The sequence below is a fragment of the Protomyctophum parallelum genome, assembly GCF_964188405.1.
Source record: "Protomyctophum parallelum genome assembly, chromosome: 23".
Classification (NCBI taxonomy): domain Eukaryota; kingdom Metazoa; phylum Chordata; class Actinopteri; order Myctophiformes; family Myctophidae; genus Protomyctophum; species Protomyctophum parallelum.
The window spans coordinates 26,915,239-26,929,633 of NC_139715.1; the positions used below are offsets into that span (position 1 = coordinate 26,915,239).

The window sequence follows — 14,395 nt, forward strand, 5'->3', positions numbered from 1 at the left end:
GTGGGGCAGAGAGGTTCTTTAAAGCAAATAAATCAAATACTGTATTAATATTGGTTCATTCAAGACAGGGAAGACATGCGGGGGGGGGGGGGGGGGTTAGGGATGTTTACAGTTACGTGACTGGAGTTATGCTGTATAATAATAATTATACTATGCTACAGTCCATCTACTGAGCTCCCAGGGCTCTAATTACAGTCAAAATATCAGTGCCATTCAACCTTCGCCTTGACATGTTCTGATACAAACATGGCCTTCAGTGGCGCGATCAAATCGCAACATGATTACGTCTCATTGGTACAGTATATACTGTATATATATTAGATCGCCTCGTACAAGAACTGTGTTCATCCTGGCCGTTTCGCCCATATGGATATGAAGAATCAACTGACTGCGAGAAAACGCTATAATGCTGAATTAGTTACATTTTCACTAGAAACGGGCTGTATCAAATATGACACAGATACAGAGACACCTCCCCAACAATATATCGCTGAGACAGTTTGTTTTGGACCACAATTCTTATATGAGACGATTTGTTGTTATAACTTCCGCAAAACCCTTGGAACCAGGGGATGAGCGAGTGACGTCAGGACGTAGGCACACACAATACTGTTTTGAAAGTAGCAAAGAAATTAAATCTACAAGTTGGCGTCATGACGCATTGTGAGCTTAATACCTTTGAAACATTAAAAAAAAAAACATATTAATTTGTACGGTGGTGGTCCCGTTCATCAGGAGTCGTTCTATATTTAAAACGCCTGTCGGGGGGGAGCGTTGGAGTGAGAGGTGGAGGTGAGGAGGGCAGACAACTCCCTCCGCCACCTCCGGTTGTCATGTGACCCTGCAGTAAATCACGGCGCCAGCGACAGCGTTGACACACAGGCCGGGGTGGGGGTGGGGGTGGGGACGGGGGACGGGGGGACGGGGGGGGCTAACCCAAACGGGTGGCTGGCTAAGACCCAACAACAAGCTTCTGTTTTTGGACGATCGTCGTGATTTAGGACCAGGGGGAAAGAGACCAAAATTAAACACTTGCTGATGCCATGTAGACAGGAGGAGAGGCCGTCTGTGTGTGTGTGTGTGTGTGTGTGTGTGTGTGTGTGTGTGTGTGTGTGTTGTGCCGCTGTGAAGGCACATGGTCTGTCATCATGTCCATCAGTGTGGATTCACACTGTCAGCGCTTCACAGCAGACACATGCACACATGTCCTCCCCCAACACACACGCACGCACACACGCCACTCTCACACACACACACACACGCATGCATGCACGCACGCCACTCTCACGCACATACACACATATGTGCGCACACACACAGTCATTGTCTTTTCTACTCACTCCCCTATTCAAATGTTTAATATTTGCGTGTGTGTGTGTGTGTGTGTGTGTGTGTGTGTGTGTGTGTTTTATTTGCCACACGTGTGAGGCAATAATGGTGCTCACAGCCTCTCTGGCTGTACAGGTCCTATCTCTGTGTGCTCTGCAGCAAGCCACTCTGGAAGGAAAACCAAACACACACGGCGTGCCGCTATCGCAGTAATGGAAGACCAGTATCTGGCAACCTCACCCCGCGCGGCGCGCGATACCGTTCCCATTAAAAAGCTGCCAAATCAGTGAACATAGGGGGGGGGGCCTTATCTGACCACGGAAACGCAATCAGAGACGGGGGGGGTTTCGTTTCAGCCACAGCAATGGTTATCGCCTCCCCTAGCCTACACTAGATGGGAGCCGCATGATTCCGTTCACACAGCCCGGGAATTGTGCGGATAGCTGTATGAGGAGCGTTTGAAGTGCTGGTGCAACCGCGGTGCAATCGCAGCGAGCCGCTGCTGCGCCCCCCCGGGGCCTCGAATGTCACGTGATGTACAGCATGTCATCCAGACAGACAGCAGGAACCGACATGGATCTATGAGTTGTGTAAACACGTCGTGTTTGCCTGACTGTCTAACACTGTTCTGGAGTTTCCTATACCCACGGTCCTCCTCTTCGAGTTTGGAACATTGTCAAAGTTGTCACTTTCAAAAAAGGGATCATATGAAACCCTTGGATGATGTTATAAATGCATTTTTTCCCTTTTTCTTTTTTTTTTTTTTTTTTACAATTCAGGCATTTATCAGACGCTCTTAAAGGACCACTTCACCACTTTTCAACCTATCTTCATATAATAGGTCCTCACTAATAATCTGAAACCAGTCCCTTGACTTGAAGTGCTCTCGGGAGGATCCCTCGTCAGGAAGTGCCCCTCCAGCTGAATCAAGTTCCCTTGATTAGGGTGCTGGGTTTAAAAAACTGTTTGGAGATACACTCGCCCTCCTTGTGCAGAAACAGGAAACAGACACTATTCGTTGCCATGGTTACCATCATGCAATTGTGTTACCTGTTATTTTGTTTGTACAGTTATATTGCATTGTATCGTGTATGTTTGTGTGACATGTGGATTTCATTAATATGGAAAAAGGAAATACAGCGTGACTGTCAAAAATGACATATACATCCATGGTGTTTATAAATCATTGTGTTAAAAGTTGTTTTGTTTGTGTGGTTTCATTTATAGTTTTTCACGGTGGGGTAAATAAAGAGCCCTTGTGAACATCAGTTGGAGCATTGTCTATTCTGCATCAGATGAAGATTGTTTAGGAGGAGTTTATTTATCATTTATTTGTAGTGGTACCATTTGTAGGTCGCGATTTCCATGCGGACAGAAAGCAGGGCTGCACAAGGCAATCGAGTCTAGATCGGCACAGACTCGCTCTTGAGGGCTTTATAAGCCACTTCCACTCAAGGCTGCTTGGTTTCGGACAACACTTAATATGGCGCAGCCTCGTGTGAACGCGCATATCGAGGGCAAGTGTGTAGGGCGAGTGGCGAGGAGCTGGTTTCAGAAAGGGGGTGTGTCTCATAGGAGGGCTGTGGGCAGTTTAGAAACCGTCTTCCAGTGACATCATCATTAGGCAGATTTCTTTTTAAACAAGATTTTTTTACAGAAATGTTTAGATTTTCATTATCATGAGAACGATGGCTTCCATTTTCGCATTGCAACTTTTCAGGACTAGAAAGCCTGCAGTTTCTATTAGCTTGGATTCCCCATTGATGATGTCACTGGAAGACGGTTTCTAAACTGCCCACAGCCCTCCTATGAGACACAGACTGAATAGAAAAAAATTGCGCCATTGTTTCATGATTATTAGTGAGGACCTATTATATGAAGATAGGTTGAAAAGTAGTCCTTTAATCCAGAGTGTTTTACAGTAAGCAAGAACAACACATGGCAATACATCAAATACATAGAAATAGTCAAGAATCATATACGTACTGTCAAACAGTGGAATATCATAATGAAACTATGCGTATACACTCGAGTGCTACGTATGTCTACAAAAAATGCTATCTAAATTACATAAATTGCATACGCCTGTAAGGTCGTCGAGGCTATAGGGAAAGTGCTACGACAAGTGCTACGGGCTAAGATGGAGTCTGAAGAGGTGAGCTTTAAGACTACGGCGAAAGATTGGAGTGAGTCTGATTGCAATGGAAAGTGCATTCCATAGTTTTGGAGCCAGAAGGGAGAAGAGTTTGGGACGTGTGGAGCTCTGTCCCTGCGTTTTCAGTGAATGTTCTGCCAGCCCCAGTCCCTGCGTTGGCTGATGTGAGCGCATGGGAGGGTTTGGAGGGTCCGATCAGACTTTGAAGATATGGGGGTGCATATACCTTTAGTTGCTTTGAAGGCCAGCATCAGAGTTTTGTACTCTTGCGGGCAGCAACCTTGGGAGCCAATGGAGGGAGCGGAGATATGCGCTATATATGCGATATATGCGCATGCTAGTAGTCAATGACTCAAGTCATTGTATATCTGCTTGCATTCCATTATCTACAAAAGGAGTACTTTCTACTTTTGTACATTTTGATACCAATACTTGATACTCAAGTAAAAAACTTCTGAGTACTTTTTCCACCACTGACAGAAGTTAACAAAGGCAGGCATGCATGGGGCACAGAGAGAAAAAAGCTTCTTTCCCAGTCAGAACAATCAGATACATGAACGAACTGATAAGAAGAGTGAAACAGGGCAAGGGAAAACGCTTTTCCCTCTCTCCCTCGCCCACTTCTCGCACTATTATGCTCAAATTGCACCTTTCTAAACAAATGTTATTGTATACATGGAACATAGCCTCAACTTGCACCTTTCTAAACTAAGGTTTGTGCACCTTTCTAAACAACAAATTGCTTTGTATATATGGAACATAACCTATACGGTGAAGCTGTTCACAAGAACTTTACCTAACTTTGCTACTACAGGGAAGACATGCACACGTACTAGGCCTGTCAAAAAAAATCGATTTGAGTTAGAATCGCGATTCTAATGCCGTCCGATTCAGAATCGATTCTCATTTTTCAAAAATCGAATTTTTTTGTTTGTTGCACAAATGTACCTGTGCATGCAATGCATTATGGCCTGGGTTTCTGCATAGTGCATTTACTACCAGCTAAGCTAAGCCTGCCAATTGTATTTATTTTACACCTGTTTTAATACTAATTATTATTAGTATTAGTATTGTTCTGGTATTGAGTGAGAAGAGATTTTGTAACTTTTGTACTGGTTCAAATTTGTGCAAGCTAAATAAATGAGACATGTTCTTACTCTTGGATTTAACCTTTGTGTGTTTAAATCATTCAGTTGATAAAACCTTTACAATTATACAAGCTTTTTACTAAATGTACTCTGCTTTCATGCCAGAAGACTGGAGTAGATCATGCTAAAATTAAATTTAATTGTTTTTAATAAAATAAAATAAACTGCTTTAGAATCGAAAAAAAATCTTTTTTTAATCGAGAATCGGAAAAATCGAAAAGATCGTTTTTGAATCGAATCGTCACCCCAAGAATCGGAATCGAATCGAATAGTGGGACACCTAAAGATTCGCAGCCCTAACACGTACATATGTTACAATCTTTTACTGCATCGTTCGCTCTTTCTTGCACTCTATATTCTATCCCTTTGTTTGCTGTTTGATGCTGCTATCTATGCTGCTACAATGTCTGAAGGAAGCCAAACAAAAATAAGTTTGACTCTGTACACAAGATGTAACAATAACGTACAAACTTGAACTTCGTACTTACAGTGTCCGCCGTGGTGAACGGAGGCCATGTTGGCTCCTGTGGAGGTCTGAGACACGCTGTGACTGGACGGCGGCTTTCTGGACGGGGACCAGTGGACCGCTGCTACTTCCTGGTTAGAGAGAGAGAGAGAGAGAGAGAGAGAGAGAGAGACAGACAGAGAGGTCAATCAGAGGAAACAGCTGTGCTTTTCAAAGGGGAGGTGCTGTTTGTGCAGAGGTGAGTTTGGGTCGTCAAAAACTCATAGTTTGGGATGGCTTCGCCCAACAACCCCCCCCCCCCCCCCCCCCCACATGCCTTTAGACACACACACACAAAATGAGTGACATTGAAGCACCGCACTGTTGCAGAACGCCATACTGCTTTAGGGAGCACACGCACACATGCACAAACACAAACACACACATACAGCACAAAGAACGCAAACAGAAATGACCTTGACAATGAGGCGAGGAATCGACGTGGCAGGGAACGGCAAACAAAGTTGAATTTAAAATGGTAAAAAAGGAAAACCCTGGTGTGCAACTAAAGAGCTGTCCTGATAAAACAACATGGTGTGATACGTGCATGTGATAACCCAATGACGCGTGTGTGTGTGTGTGTGTGTGTGATACATGCATGTGATAAGCCAATGACGTGTGTGTGTGTGTGTGTGGGGGGGGGGGGGGGGGGGAGGGGGAAGGGGGGTGGGTCCATGCTGAAATGATGTGTCCTTGGTTGTATAATGCAGGTTGTTTTTCTCCTGAAAACATTTAGAAAAGAGAGACAGTGGAGAGAGAGACACGCAGATGTAAATCATCTACCACCAACAGAACAAACACTTGTGTGTGTGTGTGTGTGTGTGTGTGCATTTCCACAGTATTTGCAAATCAAATAAATTACTCTTAACATTCCCTCGATGGCTCCAATAGCGCATCAACTCAACGACAAGCACGCGTACACGCACACAGCCGCACACACACACACACACACACACACACACACACACACACACACACACACACACACACACACACACACACACACACACACACACACACACACACACACACACACACACACACACACACACACACACACACACACACACACACACACACACACACACACACACACACACACACACACCCTTGTTCTCCTACCCAATCATTTTATGAGTACACAGTGAAATGAAAACACTGTCCTTCCTTCCTCACTGTTTAATGTCAATGTCAAAGTCTGTGGTTGTTGCATTTGCATAAAACTGTACAATACTCCACACGCCGTTAACAATTATCATACATACACAGTACTGTACCTCCCACACACAATTTAGTAGAACTCAGAGAGTGGCCGCACACGCGAGCACACACACACACACACGCACACGCACACACACACCAACATCTGTTTGTCCAACACTTTGCTCCCAAACATTACCTCAAAAACCATTGGTGTAAAGTAACTAAGTACATTTACTAAAATACTGTACTTAAGTAACATTTTGAGGTCCTTTCACTTTACCAGAGTATTTCCAAATGTCCGCACTTTTACTATACTTTTACTCCACTACAATTATTTGACAACACTAGTTACTAGTTACTTTGTAGATTTTGCTCATTATTCCAAACCATACATTAACGTCTTCAACCCTATATGCATTCCAACCGTTTGAAAATAGCCAATCTACAAGCTTGCAGATCTGCTATTTTCAAAAGATGTTTATACATTACAGTGATTTAGTCAGTCTTAGGCCCCTTTTAGACGAGAACGGTGATCATAGAAAACGGCAAAAAATAAAGTATCGTTTGCGGGGGTCCATTTAAACGAGAACAGACTTTTTTGGGGGGGGGTGAAAACGCAACAAAGTTTCCTTTCAGAGCGGAAGTCTTTGAAAACGCCGTTTTCCTCCCGTCTCCATGTAAACAGGCAAAGCGGGAAATCCGCAAAACTTGTGACATCACGGCTCAGGCTGGCTCACAAAGCATACGTTTATTATTACATTGATGCAGAGCCATTATGATATAATTTCCTACAATGAACAAACCGTGCTCCCTCCTCGCCTACAAGGTGCTTGTTAGGGTGGTGCTTTAGCGTCATTAACTCATTCTGACCTGAGATCAGATTAAAAAAATGTCTTCTACATCCTGACAGTCTTCTGAAAAAGCTATGTTTCTATGTCAGTCGTTCTTCGATTTTTCAAAAATAGCAGACCTACAAGTTCGTAGCGCGCCACTCGGTGGCGCGCTATGAGCTTGTAGATCTGCTATTTTTCAATAGCTAAAGCATAACATGATGCTAACACCAAAAGGGGTTACCGCTCAAAATGGATTAATGGCACTTCTGCGCCGCCTACGGAACTCGCCTATCGTCTCGTTCCTGCAGCGACGCGGGCGTGCCATTAACGACAGCAAAGCACACCCTCTCGTGTGATATCGCTTAAATGCACTCGACTATATAGTTGAGAATGGCTGCTACAGAATTTGCTGTGCACCAGTGTTGTTTTTGGCAGAAAATTTCTATTTTAGTTTAGTAATAATAATAATAATATATTAATATTATCATAATATAATATAGTCATATTTGGACTGAAACTTAATTTAGTTTTAGTCACCTGGAATGTCTTAGTGTTAGTCTAGTTTTAGTTGACTAAATGTCATAAGATTTTAGTCGACTAAATCTACAGTTGATTTATTCGACTAAAATGTATTTTGGCGGGTCTTGATGCCGTCGTAATGAGTGTTTTTACACTTGCTGAAAATAGCCGATCTACAAGCTCACAACGCTTCGCGTTGCGACACGTTGTGAGCTTGTAGATCAGCTATTTTCAGCATGAAACCAAGGGTAAAATGACTTTTACTGGATCTCTTGTCCACTAGTTCCTTCCTAACATTTTAGTCTAGTTTTTATTTGTCGACGAAATTGTCAGTATATTTAGTCTTAGTTTTAGTCATCGTAGCTTAGTTTTCATTTAGTTTCCATTTGTTTTTGTCAGTGAAAATAGGTAGTCGACGAAAACAACACTGCTGTGCACATAGAGATAGTCTCTGGAGTATGGACGCTACTGATTGTACGTTGACCTCATGACCTTTCCCTTAGCGTCGCCCTGTGGGCACCGTTTCCACTCGCGTTGTGAGCCATCTGACAATCTCACAGCCGGACTGCCACGAAACTGATTGAACACATTCATGCTCCCCAACGGACAGTGGGTTTCAACCCTTTTCATATCAGGGTCCATTATGTATTCAGCATTTGAGCCACGGACCACCATTTGATGAGATTTAGCCCTCTCTTGAGAGAGTAAAATGGTATTTGGTTTCATTTTACACTGTCTTTTACACTGTCTGTCTGACACGTGAGGACCAGAATGTCCTTGGTTATAGTCTGTCTGTCTGTCTGACACGTGAGGACCAGAATGTCCTCAGTCTAGAGCAAAATGTTGACACTTTCCAAACATTTTGCCAACACTATCATTGTGAGGAAATATGTGGTCCTCACTAAGTTGGAAAATATGCACACACCCCCCCCCCCCAGGGAGATGATGCCACCACAGTACTGTAATGAAAACTATATCTCTGTGCACTCATCTGCCTGCCTGCCTGCCTGCCTGCCTGCCTGTCTGTCTGTCTGTCTGTCTGTCTGTCTGCCTGCCTACCTGCCCACTCCTCATCCTCATCCTTGCGACCCCCTGCATGGTGTGTGCTGCCATGCAGCCGTGGCCTGCATGCAGTCAATAAAATGAGCTGGCAGAGAGCTCAGTCTGACTGCGACACATGCGCATGTACTCGCACTCACACACGCGCACACACACACACACACGCACACACGCACACACTCAGTCTGACTGCGACCTCCTGCAACCTGGCTCTGGAGAATGATTAAAAACGCTTTGAGCAGTAGCGATGATTATTCAGTGTTTCTGTGTGTGTGTGTGTGTGTGTGTGTGTGTAGTGTACTTGTGCACATGCATGCAATGTGTATGCACGTAATGGTGTGTGCAAATTTGCAGAAGCGAAACTGCGGTGAATGCGAGCGACTTAAGAGGCTTTGCAAAGAAGATACATTTATTCTTCTTCTCAGGCTGACAATCATCAATACTTTATTCATATTTCATAATGCACTATGAATGCAATATAGGCTCAAATAATAAAAGCAATTTAGTCTATAGCGCAGACCCAGCGCTGTGTGTGTGTGTGTGTGTGTGTGTGTGTGTGTGTGTGTGTGTGTGTGTGTGTGTGTGTGTGTGTGTGTGTGTTTGGGCACATGGCCGAGGCACAGTGGAGACCGGAGCGCAAAATGATCTGAAGTTTACAATCTGTACTGTATAGATCATGCTGAGCTAAACATGTGTTTATTTATTTTATATTTAAACAAGATGTCTCCACTCGGATCCCTACACACAGTGACAGCCCTCCATGTTTACGCACACTTGCACAGACAGAATATTCTGTACACTGCAGTGTTTTATGTGTTTGATTAATATGCTCATCTGACATATTTTGACGAGGGCTTTGGTCTCCTTATTTGACCACATCTATCCACGGTAACGGCCCTAAGGGGACAACATATGCCATCTCCAACTGTACTGCTCATTCATCCGCCACTGTTCTGGCACCTGAGCACGTGTGTTTGTACGCTGTAAATACAGAAAAAAATTCAGAAACTTATCTGACAAACATGAAATGCAATGTACTATGACAGCAATGCAAAATACAAACATAGATGTATCTAGCATCAATAAACTGCAAATGTTTTTACTCTAACAAAAGCATGATGAAATAGTACATGAATTGTCTCTCAAAAGCATGGTGAAATAAACTCACATGAATTGTCTCTCAAAAGCACAATGAAATAAGCATGATGAATTGTCTCTTTACAAAGATAACTATAAACATACACACAACACCAACATTCCAAAAGCACAAACTAGTGTGAAGCTGTGTGTGTTGCACTCAACTATTTGATTGTCTTCTTTAATGTCCGTTTGTTGTTGGATGCTGCAGAGTGTCTCCCAACGACCTTGCCACTGATCCTATCAAACCATGATGTGATGTTGAAGGTCATTATTCGCACGCTCTTCTCTTGATGATACTTTACAGTGGTTCAACTTACATTGACAAAACCCTATACTGATTGTACGTTGACCTCATGACCTTTCCCTTAGCGTCGCCCTGTGGGCACCGTTTCCACTCGCGTTGTGAGCCATCTGACAATCTCACAGCCGGATTGCCACGAAACTGATTGAACACATTCATGCTCCCCAACGGACAGTGGGTTTCAACCCTTTTCATATCAGGGTCCATTATGTATTCAGCATTTGAGCCACGGACCACCATTTGATGAGATTTAGCCCTCTCTTGAGAGAGTAAAATGGTATTTGGTTTCATTTTACACTGTCTTTAACACTGTCTGTCTGACACGTGAGGACCAGAATGTCCTTGGTTATAGTCTGTCTGTCTGTCTGACACGTGAGGACCAGAATGGCCTCAGTCTAGAGTAAAATGTTGACACTTTCCAAACATTTTGCCCCCCCCCCCCCCCCGGGAGATGATGCCACCACAGTACTGAGTACGTCAATAAAATGAGCTGGCAGAGAGCTCAGTCTGACTGCGACACATGCGCATGTACACGCACTCACGCACGCGCACACACACACACACACACACACACACACACACACACACACACACACACACACACACACACACACACACACACACACACACACACACACACACACACACACACACACACACACACACACACACACACACACACACACACACACACACACACACACACACACACACACACACACACACACACACAGTCTGACTGCGACCTCCTGCAACCTGGCTCTGGAGAAAGATTAAAAACGCTTTGAGCAGTAGCGATGATTATTCAGTGTTTCTGTGTGTGTGTGTGTGTGTGTGTGTGTAGTGTACTTGTGCACATGCATGCAATGTGTATGCACGTAACGGTGTGTGCAAATTTGCAGAAGCGAAACTGCGGTGAATGCGAGCGACTTAAGAGGCTTTGCAAAGAAGATACATTTATTCTTCTTCTCAGGCTGACAATCATCAATACTTTATTCATATTTCATAATGCACTATGAATGCAATATAGGCTCAAATAATAAAAGCAATTTAGTCTATAGCGCAGACCCAGCGCTGTGTGTGTGTGTGTGTGTGTGTGTGTGTGTGTGTGTGTGTGTGTGTGTGTGTGTGTGTGTGTGTGTGGAAACAATCATATCTCTCTGTTTTCATCCGCCTTTGCACAAACACATTCATCATCCTTTCCCAATTCCTAGGAGTGAGCTTCTGGTGCGTGTGTGTGTTCATGTGTTCGTGTGTTCATGTGTGCGTGTGTGTGTGTGTGTGTGTGTGTGTGTGTGTGTGTGTGTGTGTGTGTGTGTGTGTGTGTGTGCATGTGTGCTTACCCAAGTGATTCTTTTGGATCGATGTCATTGATAAGTGACTGGGACACAGGGCAGATACTTTAAATCAGTGCTTTTCAACACCTTTCCACATCAAGGTCCATTATTTATTCAGCATTTGAACCACGGGGCACCATTTGATGACATTTAGCCTCTCAAGACCCAAAACTAAAGAATATTTTGATGGACGATTGTTGGATAAGATTAATAATTCCATGGTTTATTAACACTTACAGCACGTAGGACGCCTGAGAACGTCATAGAGTAGAGTAGAGTAGAGTTCTAAGGACGTCTGAGGACGTCCTAGCGACATCCCAGCGATGCGGGGCGAGATATTAATATTCAGAATTTTTCCTATTTATTTTTTTGGCATTTCGCTTTTCGCTTGCCGTATGCTAACGCTCAGTGCAACTATTAGCTTATTATTGACTCCCACGTTAGCGAGACGGAAAGAATGACTCGTAGCTCCTAATCCAGGGCGCTCTCCGTGGTGATGAATAGAGCGATATGCTGGCACTTATTTTCTGCTCCTCATCCGTCTCTCCCGCAAAATATGAACGCTTTTTGGAGCGTAAAACAATATATTAAGATGATCGGGGATGTTGAGGTCACTTTGTAAAGTCAACTTTTTTAGGAAAGTGTTTCCGGTTCATGGCTTTCAAAGTAAAAGCGATCAGACACCTCCGGTATTCTATAGCCTATATTTTGAAGGCAGTCGGCGTACTCAATGTGTTAATGTGGTACAGCTGGTGCTGGTACCATAGGAGAGATAACACATGGCAAACGATCAAAATAACAATTCTTCTACATTCTCTAATACTTGTGTGGACTTCTTGTAAATTAAGTTATTCAGATGTTTTAAAAAAAATTGAACTATTTGAGAGTGTAAAATGGACCTTGCGGGTCCATTTGGTTTCATTTTACACTCTCAAGAGTTACCAACTCTCCGTCATTTAGCTGGGTACCACCTGGACCCATGCCAAGGACCACTGCATTGGACCACTGCATTTAGCTGGGTACCACCTGGACCCATGCCAAGGACCACTGCATTGGACCACTGCATTTAGCTGGGTACCACCTGGACCCATGCCAAGGACCACTGCATTGGACCACTGCATTTAGCTGGGTACCACCTGGACCCATGCCAAGGACCACTGCATTGGACCACTGCATTTAGCTGGGTACCACCTGGACCCATGCCAAGGACCACTGCATTGGACCACTGCATTTAGCTGGGTACCACCTGGACCCATGCCAAGGACCACTGCATTGGACCACTGCATTTAGCTGGGTACCACCTGGACCCATGCCAAGGACCACTGCATTGGACCACTGCATTGACCCATGCCAAGGACCACTGCATTGAATGACAACAGACTCGGAGCGTATACAGCGTGGGGTATATAGGTGGGGGGTTGGAGGGGGGGCGGTGAACTGGGATCATTGATTAGTGTCAGATAAAGGATTTAGGGGGAAGTTAGAGAGGGTCAACCATTGACCACCATAATAGATAATGAACTGTGAGATCACCCTGTACTTGAACACATGGTGTCACACACACACACACACACACACACACACACACACACACAACGTGTACTTGAACACGAGGTCACAAGGTCATCACAAGGTCACAGTGTCAAGTGAAGATGCTGCTTTGTGGACGTTATATGCGCAAAGGGGACCTTTGACATTTCAGTCAATACGTGGTTTGAGGACGATCCGGGATCGCGCGCATAACCCCACACACACACACACACACACACACACACACACACACACACACACACACACACACACACACACACACACACACACACACACACACACACACACACACACACACACACACAGTGTCATAAACCCTCTCATCAACAGCCTGCATGCCAAATAAGCTAGAATCTCACCCTGGTGTTCCCTCTGTGGTTGACTGAGTGACCCCCGACAACACTTCTCATATGCTACTGTTAAATATCCCATTAGCATCCGCTGGTCTTTAACTCATTCTGACCTGAGATCAGATTAAAAAAATGTCAGTCGTTCTTCGATTTTTTTCAAAAATAGCAGACCTACAAGCTCGTAGCGCGCCACTCGGTGGCGCGCTATGAGCTTGTAGATCTGCTATTTTTCAATAGCTAAAGCATAACATGATGCCAACACCAAAATGGGTGCCCGGTCAGAATGGGTTAATTCAGGTCAATTACTGAAGCCAAATGAAAACAGACAAAAAAGCAGAACCAACTGAACACACAGGACCAGGTCTCAGTTACAGCATGTAAGTTAAACCACGCCATATCCCATCACCATACACCATACACGGCCCGGGGGCCACATGCAGCCCCCACCTTCACTTAATGTGGCCCTCAGGTTAATATTGGAATACCGGTGTCTTATTCATTTCAGCTAAAAGTCTAAATTGGTAGCTTAATAAGTAGTAAGATGTTATTGTCTTTTTTTTATGTCCAATGTATTTTGCATTTAGTTCATAAAGTTAACATACTGGTAACTATCGGCTATTTTTACTACCACAGTAATATATATGTGGCCCTCCGGAGTGAGAGTGGAAACGTAGTCGCCCACCCCTTGCCTACGCCATATGTTCCTGTTGGATCCAACCATCCCCACTGCACTGCACTGCGGCACCGCACACAGGTTGGGGCCTATTACAGGAGTGTGTCACCGACAGAGAGGCTGCTGGGGATCTCCTTGACACGTGTGAAATCTCTTGTACGTTTCATGCTAATTGCACATCGTCAGCCGCTTGGCATTTTGGCGAGGACTACAGCCGTGCTAACGTCACACGATGCTGCCATGCTTTGCAAACGAGCTTTACCCAACACTGACAACATCCCTGCGCGTCAGT

General features: G+C 44.3%; 1 protein-coding gene across 3 annotated transcripts in view; it reads right to left on the minus strand.

The window, feature by feature from the left end:
- The window catches only part of xirp2a (xin actin binding repeat containing 2a), an 81,353-nt gene that overhangs the window by 40,185 nt on the left and 26,773 nt on the right, over nucleotides 1-14,395 (minus strand). For all 3 annotated transcript variants that reach the window (XM_083758533.1, XM_083758532.1, XM_083758531.1), the window contains exon 2: nucleotides 5,121-5,229. In XM_083758533.1, the coding sequence (XP_083614659.1) occupies nucleotides 5,121-5,229 (109 nt within the window). The remainder of the gene's footprint in view (nucleotides 1-5,120; nucleotides 5,230-14,395) is intronic.